The sequence below is a fragment of the Pristiophorus japonicus genome, chromosome 4, assembly GCF_044704955.1.
Source record: "Pristiophorus japonicus isolate sPriJap1 chromosome 4, sPriJap1.hap1, whole genome shotgun sequence".
In the NCBI taxonomy this organism is placed as follows: Eukaryota; Metazoa; Chordata; class Chondrichthyes; family Pristiophoridae; genus Pristiophorus; species Pristiophorus japonicus.
This window is the reverse complement of record NC_091980.1, coordinates 193,141,189-193,153,360: the sequence shown is the minus strand read 5'-3', so window position 1 is coordinate 193,153,360 and position 12,172 is coordinate 193,141,189. Positions and strand designations below refer to the sequence as shown.

The window sequence follows — 12,172 nt, the reverse complement described above, 5'->3', positions numbered from 1 at the left end:
CAAGTCCAGAGGTAACAAAAGCATGAATGAGGGCTTCAGCAGTGGATGAGCTGAGGCAAGGACAGACAGGCGATGATATGGAGGCGGAAATAGGCAGTTAAGATGCGGATATGCGAATATTTCACTGAAACTTTGAGAAGAATAAAAAAGTGATTGGTAAATGTTATGAAGTTTTGGTCTATATAGTTTCCTTACCATGGTAAACCTCTCCTTCCAACAGACCATGCAAAACATTGCCTTATCGTCAGGTACCCAGTCCTTCTTAGCAGGTGGACTTTCTGGAGGAACAAATTCACTGACTGATTTAGACGTTGGAATGGATCCTTCTCGAGGGGTAGGTGGTCCTTGGAAAGAGGAGTTAACTGCAACATAAAACATACTGGTTTAGAATTTTAAAAAAATCTAATTATTTAAAATAACGTCCAGTGAGTGGTACAACCTTGAAAGCAGAATCCAATAGTATGTTTACGAAACTGATTAATTCTGAAAATTCTGTGTCCGAAAATAACCATTTCGTCTGCATATGCATTTTAAACAAAGCAGTTAACATGGCTGAACAATGTTGTGGATTAGAACACTATTATTTTACCTTTGGGATTAGAGTTCAAACCCAGTTGAGAATGTTGTTTAAATGTCCTTTCTCTGCTAGCTCTCAGATACTATTCTGAGCTTAAGGCCGAAACAAAAGTGGCTGATATTGATTCCAAACATTCCACTCCCTTGCCAAGTGTAAACGTAAACACTCAGGCAAGATAAACCGTATGTTTTGGGGATTTTACTCTGTGGTACTCGTCCTGGATTCACGAATCTCAGACAACTCTATAGGCAAGCCCTCATAGATTCAGACTGCATCTTTACCTTCACAATATCTAGATCATTTGTAGAGTCCAAAGATGGAACAGAAAACTCGTGACTAAATTTCATCCACGGGTGATATCACAGCCCTCATGTGATCTTCACTATACCGTGACTTCAGCTATAAACATCTAAACACATTTATTAACCAATAAAAGGGTTACAGGCTTAACTATCTATTTTAGATTAAACATGCTGAGTGGGTCACAACATCCCATTTAAAAATCAGGTCTTTGAAATATTAACTTTTCAGTTGTTGCGGACCATCACAGAGTCTCTCTCAGCTACATCTGTATCTTTCTAATGACTTCAGGCAGACCTACTCAACTTAAAACAAGTGGCTCGGAATTGCCTGCAACCCAGACATGTAAAATATGTCTCAAATCAAACCTAACAATTTTAAATTAAACATGCTGCATGAATCACAACATTCCATTTAAAAATGGATTGAAAATTCCTTTATCAGGCTTTGTTCGTGGCAAAATCCGTCTGATAAATGTCAACATTTACTGCAATGTACACTACCCCTATACATGGCACTGTGATAGGACTGGCCATGTTAAAACATCAAATAATGTTAGATCAAAATGCAGTTGTCGCAGCTCCATGACTGTGGTGTAAGTCACCTTCCAGTTTAATGCCTAAGCCACTACATGGCTATAAAGCAAGTCAACAATTCTTGTACAGGTACTTAAATTTGAGCTACATCTCAAAGTCCTTGATGACTTTCTCAGATTACCATTATCATTCCCTCTAGCCTCCAAGCAGGTTCTTTGTTATGGGCCGATACGCGATATGTATTATTAATTACAATTAAAATGCATTTAAGTTGCATCTGTGTTCAAGAACAGCACAGCTCCACTACTGCTGCAGCTAATTGATCAACTGCAAGAATCCCTGCTGTGGGTAGGGACCAAAGTTTCAAAACTTGGGAATTTGAGCCATGTTGTAACTCAGGTACATTTACTTTTTTGTTCATTTTGAACTAAAATAGGATTAGGTCCTTAACATTGTATGGTGGTTGTTTCAAAGTTATTGCAATTGCACACAATGTGGTCGTAACCATCTCGGAGGCCAATTTGAAAAAAAATGTCATGATGAGAGCATTAGTAAGGGTAGCGATTTTTATTTGGGGTGGGGGGATTTTAATTCCAAACTGCATGTCTTCAAAGTTATTAGTCATAAGAAAATTAAATACCGCTGCGCAGTAAAGAGCAATATCTTGTATATATTAGGTGGTGTAATTACAAGGTGCAGTTGCAGTCCAGATCATTTCTTGATCATTATTTCCTGAATAAATATATACACTGCATGTTTCAAGGCTTGTTGTTGCAAGTACTACTTCAAAGCAAATAACAATTGTCAGTCATTCACAGAGAATGCACAGAACAATTCACAACAACTGAATGTGCCAATCAAGGAATTCTAATGTGTAACTTAATAACTTGACCAAAGTATAAGTTGACATGCTTCACTGTTTCAATTGTGACTGGAATATAGTCTACTTCATGAAAAAAATGATCATCTGATGGTGAATGTCATTTATTGGTTGGATATGCATGTGTACAGAGCAGCAGCTTGTTAATAATCTTTTAGGTGTTTCGAATCTGTTTTCGCTGGAAACAGTTGGAACACTGCCTATAAAAAGGTGACCTCCTTGTAACACAGCCAAATTCAAGAGATTCTCTAGGAACAAGGTATAATCATGTTATTGGAACCATATCCCAATGGAACCCAGACATTGGTTAATGATTAAATAAAATTCCACATGTGCATGCAAAACAAATTGGCAGTTTCTACTTTTAAAAACAAAATTAAAAAGTAATGTTGATATTTTATTTCAGCTAAAATTAAGAGATAGAATGAACAAATTTGCATTTGCACCATCATAATAATTCTGCACATCTTTGCATCAGTCCTCACCATTCACAGACTTACTCTGTCCAACATAATACATTGGGTACTTTGGGTATTATAAATAGGAGTATAGAATACAAGAGTAAAGAAGTAACAATAAATTTGTATGCAACACAAAAGTAGTGGGGTAATAGTTTCCATTATGGGATTGACAGCATACATTCATCAGGGCGATATTAGACATGGGAAATAACAATTACGAAGATGCGAAGGCTATTTCCACTAGAGCAGAGAAGCCCAAGAGAAGATTCAATAGAGATTTCCAAAGTATGAAGGATTTTGATAAGAGTGACTAAGCATTGATGATTGGTCAGGGAGTCAATGATAAGTGCTCAACAATTTATAATCGTCACTAAAAGAATGAGGACAGGGGTGAGCAGAAATTTTACACTGAGGTTTGTTGGAATATCGAATGCTTTCCCAGAGAGTGGTGATCCAGAAATCATTCCATCTTTTCAGCAAAAACTGCATTATCATTTGAAAGAGAGGAAGATACAAGATTGTGGGGACAGAGTGGGGTAGTGGGATGAATTTTGGGCTGCTCCAACAAAGCCGCCACAGACACCATCATGGACCAAATAAGCTCCTTCTGTATTGTAAACCTCTATGGTTTTATGACATTGTCCTTACTGGAAGATGTGCTTGGTGTTCGCTCAATGCTTGGTGATACAGCAAAGTTGTCGGGTCCTGCACTCTGACTGAGCAAATCTTGTAGATTAATTACAGAATCTAAATGGAAAGGCATAAAACAACATCATACAGATTTAAATTAAGGTCACATGACAAATCTAAAATTGATTAGCTCAGCGTTTGATACATTTATAAACCAAAAAGCAGTTTCTTTCAGCTTTTATGGGTTACTAAAAAGCAGAAAGAGGGAAACTTGAATATGTCACTAGTGCAAGTGTACTGATTTAGCCTGGACATGGAGGATTGGCAGACTATTCCATCACCGGGGCAATCACAGCCAAGTCTGTTCACTTTTCACTTGATCCCAGAACAACAGGTGGAAGAGACATAAAACTCCAGAAAGCTGTCCGTTAACTTTCTAACGAGTCGGACTCCCTCTTGCAGAATCAAACCATTCAGGGTGTGTGATGAAATGAAGCAAGTCAGACACTGGGTGTGCTAGTTTTCTGTGAAAACCAGCATATAGTTGCACTCTTGAATTACAGAGCGAACCACAACAGCACCACAGCATGTAGGTATAACCCTGCCAGTACTCTGTACTAATAGCAGCAGAATATGCATTTAATTTAAATCATCTTAGCATGTTCGCTAATTCTATCTGTGAATTTGTTCAAAAAGATAACCAATATCTCTGTAGAAGAAACAATGCTGATACAAAGCTTTCTTTTTTTAGACTCCGCAACATTAACTTGACCAAAAAAAACCTGAGATAAACTATAGGAAATTTGTTGCAAAAGAAATGAGTCGGACTCCCTCTTGCAGAATCAAACCATTCAGGGTGTGTGATGAAATGAAGCAAGTCAGACACTGGATGCTCCAGTTTTCTGTGAAAGCCAACGTCTTCAGCCTTCCCAATATTTAACTGGAGAAAATTTCTGCTCATCCTGTACTGGATGTCGGACAAGCAGTTTGACAATTTAGAGACCGTGGCCAGTGAAGTATGGACCAAGCTACAAAGAAAAAGCCATAGAAGGAAACAATAAAACAAACAGGTATAGATATAATAGTGGCAAGCTGTTGTTTTTTGAACTTACGAAAGATAGAAAGTAACTTGCCCCAGGGCTGATAAGTGGAAATTTCCAACCCCAATACAAGACACAGTGCGAAGTTGAAATGAGAGAGAGAATGAGGCAATTAGGTAATCAGTGGACACATAGACCATTCATAAATAGATTCTGTAACACAGCAACAGATTTTGGCAATGTTTCTGATCAAACAGTAAATATTATCATAAAATCTGGCAAGTAAGTTACTCCTCTATTCAGGTTTCCATGATCTGTCTAAATTTAAGGGAAGCAGTTACACCTTTTACAGTGGGTCCCCCAAGGATCTGCCCTTGGCCTCAATCCTATTTCTCATCTACTAGCTGCCCTTCGACGACATTTCTTCTGTTCTTATGATACCATCCGAAAACGCTGATGACACCCAGCTCACCACCGCTTCTCTCGACCCCTCCACGGTCTCTAAATTGTCAGACTGCTTGTCCGACATCCAGTGCAGGATGAGCAGAAATTTTCTCCAGTTAAATATTGGGAAGACCGAAGACGCTGGCTGGAATTTTTCCAGTGCTCAGTGGACAGGATGGGTGCCGGGTCAGCTGTTAAATTTTAAATGATTGACAACGGGTTGGAGCCTGCTGTCAACCTGCCACCATGCTACTTTCCCAGCTGTCGGGTCTGTCAACGCTGAACAGACCTGACACGCAGCGGCGGGGGAGGCAATTTAGGTCATTATGACCTTGTTAAGAGCCTATTGAAAAGAATTTTGAGCTGAACTTACCATTTTACCAGTCATCCACGAGGATCACGCTGCTCAGCGATCACATCAGGTAAGGACATCAGGAGTTGTGTGACATGAATTCATTTTTTTACTTAACAGCCGCAATTGTGCTATAAAAGCTGTTCATTTTCCAAGATCAAAAGCTGTTGCTTACTGCATTTGAAAGGCACATTGAGCTTTATGCCGGTTGCAAGTGTTTGGAGCAATCTCTCTATCCAATGTCACCTCATTGGAACAACCTCTCTCACCACTGACAGATCGCTTCTGTCATCTCTACTTCACCTGCCATCTATTAGATTAGCATTGGTGCCCTTGAAACTATCTTCACTTGGTCCTCAGAATCCCACCACAATCAGCCCCAACACCAGCAACAACACCAATCTTCTCCGCAATCAACTGATGCTGCAGAGGACCACATTGCTGCCCGGGACGCCAGAGATCACCTCACCATGGCCAGATTTACTTCACTTGTCACTGCATACCCTGGCTGCATCATGATGCGCCAGGTTGGCACCACCCACACCAACGCCATAATGCCCAAGCCATTCCTTTCACGCTCTACCTCTTTCCTCCTTTAAGACTCTCCTTAAAACCTACCTCTTTGACCAAACTTTTGGTCATCTGCCCTAATTTCTCCGTGAAGTGCCTTGGGATGATTTACTATGTTAAAGGCGCTATATAAATACAAGTTAATGTTATTGTTGGTACAATATAAACACTTAAAAAAAAATTAATTCTGCTTCACAAAGAAATAAAAGGAGAAATGTTTTTGTTACCTGATCGTGTTTTCTCTCGCACTGCATATGGAACTTCAAGAGCCTTAGCTGCATATTTGGAAAGAAGGCAATCTATGTCTTCAATGGCAAAACCAGCTTCTTGCCCCATAAGGAGTTGATGAAGTGTCTGGACAGCCATTGATGCCCAATCCACTTTCATATTCATGAGTAGCTGCTCTAGCATCAGCAATGGGTTCGATGACAGATGTGAATAGACATCGCGTGCAGACTCCGGCAGTGTCAGTAAAAGCTACAAAAAGAAAAATATACAAACCAAGCACAAAATCAATGAATCATTGCACAGGAAAATTGATGAGCACAGCAAAAAGATAAGTCCTTAACAACTTCAAAACTTCAACTCAATAACTTGCATAATTAACTTGAAACAATTTAAAAGCCTGCATAAGTGTAGCAGTTGATCACACTGTCAAAACGTCTGAAAGTGGTTCACAACTTTGAGGTGCAGTAACCGTCGTTATGTCAGCAACATAACATGTTATGGTAGGAACATAAAACGTTAATGCATTTAATAATAATAACTACTTATATTTTTATAGAACCTTTAACGTAGTAAAACATCCCAAGGCAACTGTGTTACAAGACAAAACAGATAAATTTGACACCAAGCCACAAAAGAAGTTGTTAAGGTGGATGACCAAAAGCTTGGTTAAAGAGGTAGGTTTTAAGGAGCGTCTTAAAGGAGGAAAGAGAGGTAGAGAGGGGGATAGGTTTAGGGAGGGAGTTCCAGAGCTTAGGGCCCAAACAGCTGAAGGCACAGCCACCGGTGGTTAAACAGTTATAATGAGGAATGTTCAAGAGGGCAGAATTTGAGGAGCGCAGACATCTTGTGGGGTGGAAAAGACTACACAGATAGGAAGGGGCAAGGCCATTGAGTGATTTGTAAACAAGGATGAGAATTTTGAAATCGAGGCGTTGTTTAACCGGGAGCCAATGTAGGTCAGAAAGCACAGGGGTGATGGGTGATCGTGACTTGGTGCGAGTTAGGACACGGGCTGCTGAGTTTTGAATCACTTCAAGTTTACGCAGTGTAGAGTGTGGGAGGCCATCCAGGAGTGAGTTGGAGTAGTCAAGTGTAGAGGTAACAAAGGCATGAATGAGGGTTTCAGCAGCAGAAGAGCTGAGGCAGGGGTGGAGACGGGCAATGTTACGGAGGTGGAAAAAGGCGGTTTTAGTTATGCCGCAGATATGTGGCTGGAACCTCATTTCAGGGTCAAATATGACACCTGGGTTGCGAACAGTCTTGTTCACCCTCAGATTGGTGCCAAGGAAAAGGATGGAATCAGTGGTTAGGGAACGCAGTTTGTGGCAGGGACCAAAGATAATGGCTTCGGTCTTCCCAATATTTAATTGGAGAAAATTCCTGCTCATCCAGTACTGGATGTCAGACAAGCAATCTTACAATTTAGATACCAAGCAGGGGTCGAGAGTAGTGCTGGAGAGGTAGAGCTGGGTGTCATCAGTGTATATGTGGAAAATGATGTTGTGTTTTCGGATGATATCATTAAGGGACAGCATATAGATGAGAAATAAGAGGGGTCCAAGGACAGATTCTTGGGGGACACCAGAGGTAACGATACGGGAGTGGGAAAGAGGAGCCATTGCAGGAGACTTTCTGGCTATGATTAGATAGATGAGAATGGAATGAGGCGAGCGCAATCCCATCTTGCTGGACGATAGTTGACAGGCATTGGAGGAGGATGGAGTGGTCAACTGTATGAAAGGCTGCAGACAGATCCAGAAGGATGAGGAGGGATAGTTTAACTTTGTCACAGTCACAAAGGATGTCATTTGTGACTTTGATGAGAGCCGTTTCGGTACTGTGGCAGAGACAAAAATCAGATTGAAGGAATTCAAACATTGAATTCATGGAAAGATTGTTACGGATTTGGGAGGTGACAACACGTTCAAGTACTTTGGACAGGAAAGGGAGGTTGGAGATGGGGCGATAGCTAGCAAGCAAAGTGAGGTCAAGGGTTGTTTTTTTGAGAATGGTGATGACAGCAGATTTGAAGGAGAGGGGAACAGTACCTGAGGAGAGAGAACCGTTAACAATGTCGGCTAACATGGGAGTCAAAAAAGGAAGTTGGGTGGTCAGCAGTTTAGTGGGAATAGGGTCAAGGGAGCAGGAAGTGGGTCTCATGGATAAGTTGAGTTTGGAGAGATTAAGAGCAGAGATCAAAGAGAAACTTGAGAAAGATGCGAGTTTAGGGCCAGGGCAGGTGGGAGCCTCAGATGAAGTTTGGCCCTGTGGGCTAGGGGAAGGAAGGGAACTCGCAGAGGCAGCTGATCGGATGGTCTCAATCTTTGAGACAAAGAAGTCCATGAGCTCCTCACACTTGTTGTTGGAGGCGAGTGTGGTGGAGATCGGGGAGAGGAGTTTAAGGAGACAGTTAGCAGCAGAGAATAGTAGCCGGGGGTTTTTGTACAATCCAGAATGATCCTGAAATAGTGAGCAGTTTTGGTAGACAAGAGTAGGAACCGATAACGTTTTGTGTGTTTGAGCCAGATCTGGCGGTGAATGGCTAAACCAGTTGTCTGCCACATCCGTTCAAGTCTGCGCCCTATTGACTTGAGGGAGCGAAGATGAGGGCTGTAACAGGGGGAACGGCCAGTGTGGGAGAATAATCTTTTTAAATGGGACTAGGACAAGTGATACTGATTCTTCCTTACCTTCGATCCAATGCGCATAGCTTGAATTTCATGATGGCGTGCAGCAGACAGACTCTTGTGAAAGTGAGTGGTAAGGTAATTGGCCAGAAAGTGGCAAGCAGCTAGTCCTGGATGCTGATCCAGAGCCTGTTCACATACAGCTTGGCACACGTCGGAATCACAGATGCCCTGTAAGAGCTAATGGAACAGGAAGAACCGAGCAGAAATTCAGCATACTTCAAAAAAAAATTATAATACAAGTCTGCCTGCTGAATACAGGGCCTCAGCCATGATCATATTGAAGGGTGGTGCAAGCTCGAAGGGCCGAATGGCCTACTTCTGCACCTACTTTCTATGTTTTTATGTAACTAAGAACATAAGAAGTAGGAGCAGGAGTAGGCCATTTCGCCCCTCGAGCCTGCTCCGCCATTTAATAAGATCATGGCTGATCTGATCTTGGGCTCAGCTCCACTTCTCTGCCCACTCTCCATAACCCTTCACTTCCTTGCAGTTTTCATTTTAATAACTTTTATTTTTCTCCCTCACACAATTTAGGTGTACAGTGATCATAGAATCATAGAAATTTACATCACAGGAGGAGGCCATTCAGACCATCGTATTCGTGCCAGCTGACAAAGAGCTATCCAGCCTAATCCCACTTTCCAGCTCTTGGTCCGAAGCCTTATAGGTTACGGCACTTCAAGTGCATATCCAAGTACTTTTTAAATGCTATGAGGGTTTCTCCCTCTACCACCCTTTCAGGCAGTGAGTTCCAGACCCCCACCACCCTGTGGATGAAAAATGTCTCCTCAAAGCCCCTCTAAACCTTTTAGCAATTACTTTAAATCTAAGTCCCCTGGTTATTGACCCCTCTGTTGAGGGAAATAGGTCATTCCTATCTACTCTATCCAGGCCCCTCATAATTTTATACACCTCAATTAGGTCACCCCTCAGCCTCCTCTGTTCCAAAGAAAACAAACCCAGCCTATCCAATCTTTCCTCATAGTTAAAATTGTCCAGTCGAGGCAACATCCTCGTAAATCTCCTCTGTACCTTCCCTAGTGCAATCACATCTTTCCTGTAATGTAGTGACCAGAACTGCACGCAGTACTCGAGCAGTGGCCAAACTAGTGTTTTATACAGTTCAAGCATAATCTCCCTGCTCTTATATTTTATGCCTCAGCTAATAAAGGCAAGTATCCCAAATGCCTTCTTAACCACCTTATCTACATTTCCTGCTACCTTCAGGGATCTGTGGACATGCACTCCAAGGTCCCTTTGTTCCTCTACACTTCTCAGAGTCCTATCATTTAATGTGCATTCACTTGCCTTGCTAGCCCTCTCCAAATGCATTACCTCACACTTCTCCGGAGTGAATTCCATTTGCCACTGTTCTGTCCAATGATATCTTCCTGCAGTCTACAGCTTTCTTCTTCATTATCAACCACCTGGCCAATTTTTGCATCATCTGCAAACTTCTTTATCGTACCCCCTACATTCAAGTCTAAATCATTGATATATACCACAAAAAGCAAGGGACCTAGTACTGAGCCCTGCGGAACCCCACTGGAAACGGCCTTCCGGTCACAAAAACACTCATGATGTGTCAATATAAAGAACAGTATGATGCCTCCAGATATCTGTAACTGTACATTATCCACGTGAGCTACAAAAAGGTTAGCTACCTGACATTACTTCAATTAATACTTTGAGCTCTTTAAATGGAATCACAATTTGTCCTAATACGGAACAGAAGCATTTTTAAAGAAAAGGTTTTTTTTCTCCCAATTTTCATCCCCTCGCCTCCCGAGATGCTAATTCCTTGCTTTGTACAGCTCCATAAGTAACAATCACCTTCCAATATTTCGCTCAAGTGGCCATTACTCAAGCAAAGCTCGACATGGAGCATCGGCGGGCTATTCAACTGTGGAGAGCAACACTGCTGAACTCAATCCTGTCCTCGTATGGGGCCCAAGTTTCGGCATCTGGTGAAAACGGCGCACCTCCGCGACTTACGTGACCTGGCTGGGCTCGAAGGTGCGCCGGAATATTCTGCAGCAATTCTCCAGTCCTCCTGGACCATTGCGTGGAGTGGCGTGGCGCAGCGTAGTCTCCCTGGGGAGGAGACTGCCTGCAGGGGGGCAGGGCTAGGAATAATGCCTTCTTCACAGAGCCGGCAGCGTTGCGCAGGCACGCTGGAGCATGCACGCCTGCACAATGGCTCGGGAGTGCGTGGATACCGGGAGGGGGGGGGGGGGGGGAAAGAGAGCGTGGATACCGGGAAGGGGAGAGAGAGCGTGGATACCGGGAAGGGGGGGGGGTGGGGGAGCGTGGATCCCGGGAAGGGGGGGAGGAGCGTGGATACCGGGGGGGGTGGGGGGGGGGGGGGGGAGAGTGGATACTGGGAAGGGGGGGGGGTGGGGAGCGTGGATACCGGGAAGGGGGGGAGGAGCGTGGATACCGGGAAGGGGGGGGGGGGGGGAGCGTGGATACCGGGAAGGGGGGGAGGAGCGTGGATACCGGGAAGGGGGGGGGGGGGGGAGCGTGGATACCGGGAAGGGGGGGAGGAGCGTGGATACCGGGGGGGGTGGGGGGGGGGGGGGAGCGTGGATACCGGGAAGGGGGGGGGGGGAGGAGCGTGGATACCGGGAAGGGGGGGAGGAGCGTGGATACCGGGAAGGGGGGGGGGGGGGGGAGCGTGGATACCGGGAAGGGGGGGAGGAGCGTGGATACCGGGGGGGGTGGGGGTGGGGGGGAACGTGGATACCGGGAAGGGGGGGGGGGGAGGAGCGTGGATACCGGGAAGGGGGGGAGGAGCGTGGATACCGGGAAGGGGGGGGGGGGGGGAGCGTGGATACCGGGAAGGGGGGGAGGAGCGTGGATACCGGGGGGGGGTGGGGGGGGGGGGAGCGTGGATACCGGGAAGGGGGGGGGGAGGAGCGTGGATACCGGGGGGGGTGGGGGGGGGGGGAGCGTGGATACCGGGGGGGGTGGGGGGGGGGGGGAGCGTGGATACCGGGGGGGGTGGGGGGGGGGAGAGTGGATACCGGGAAGGGGGGGGAGGAGCGTGGATACCGGGGGGGGTTGGGGGGGGGGGGAGCGTGGATACCGGGGGGGGTGGGGGGGGGGAGCGTGGATACCGGGGGGGGTGGGGGGGGGGAGAGTGGATACCGGGAAGGGGGGGGAGGAGCGTGGATACCGGGGGGGGTGGGGGGGGGGGGGGAGCGTGGATACCGGGGGGGGTGGGGGGGGGGGAGCGTGGATACCGGGGGGGGTGGGGGGGGGGGGGGGGGAGAGTGGATACCGGGAAGGGGGGGGGGGGCGCGTAGATACCGGGAAAGGGGGGGGAACGTGGATACCGGGAAGGGGGGAGGGGGAGCATCGATACCGGGAAGGGGGGGGAGCATGGCAACCGGGGAGGGGAGGGGAGGGGGGGGGAGGGGGGGGGGGAGCGTGGCAACCGGGGTGGGGAGGGGGGGGAGGGG

The 12,172-nt window shown here is 45.6% G+C and overlaps 1 protein-coding gene across 3 annotated transcripts in view; it reads right to left on the bottom strand.

Annotated features, from left to right (window-relative positions):
• Window positions 1–12,172, bottom strand: part of zfyve26 (zinc finger, FYVE domain containing 26) — a 121,248-nt gene that overhangs the window by 44,562 nt on the left and 64,514 nt on the right. For all 3 annotated transcript variants that reach the window (XM_070878970.1, XM_070878971.1, XM_070878972.1), the window contains exons 25-28: window positions 8,709–8,885; window positions 6,018–6,267; window positions 3,403–3,501; window positions 196–362 (exon numbers count right to left, since the gene is read on the bottom strand). In XM_070878970.1, the coding sequence (XP_070735071.1) occupies window positions 196–362; window positions 3,403–3,501; window positions 6,018–6,267; window positions 8,709–8,885 (693 nt within the window). The remainder of the gene's footprint in view (window positions 1–195; window positions 363–3,402; window positions 3,502–6,017; window positions 6,268–8,708; window positions 8,886–12,172) is intronic.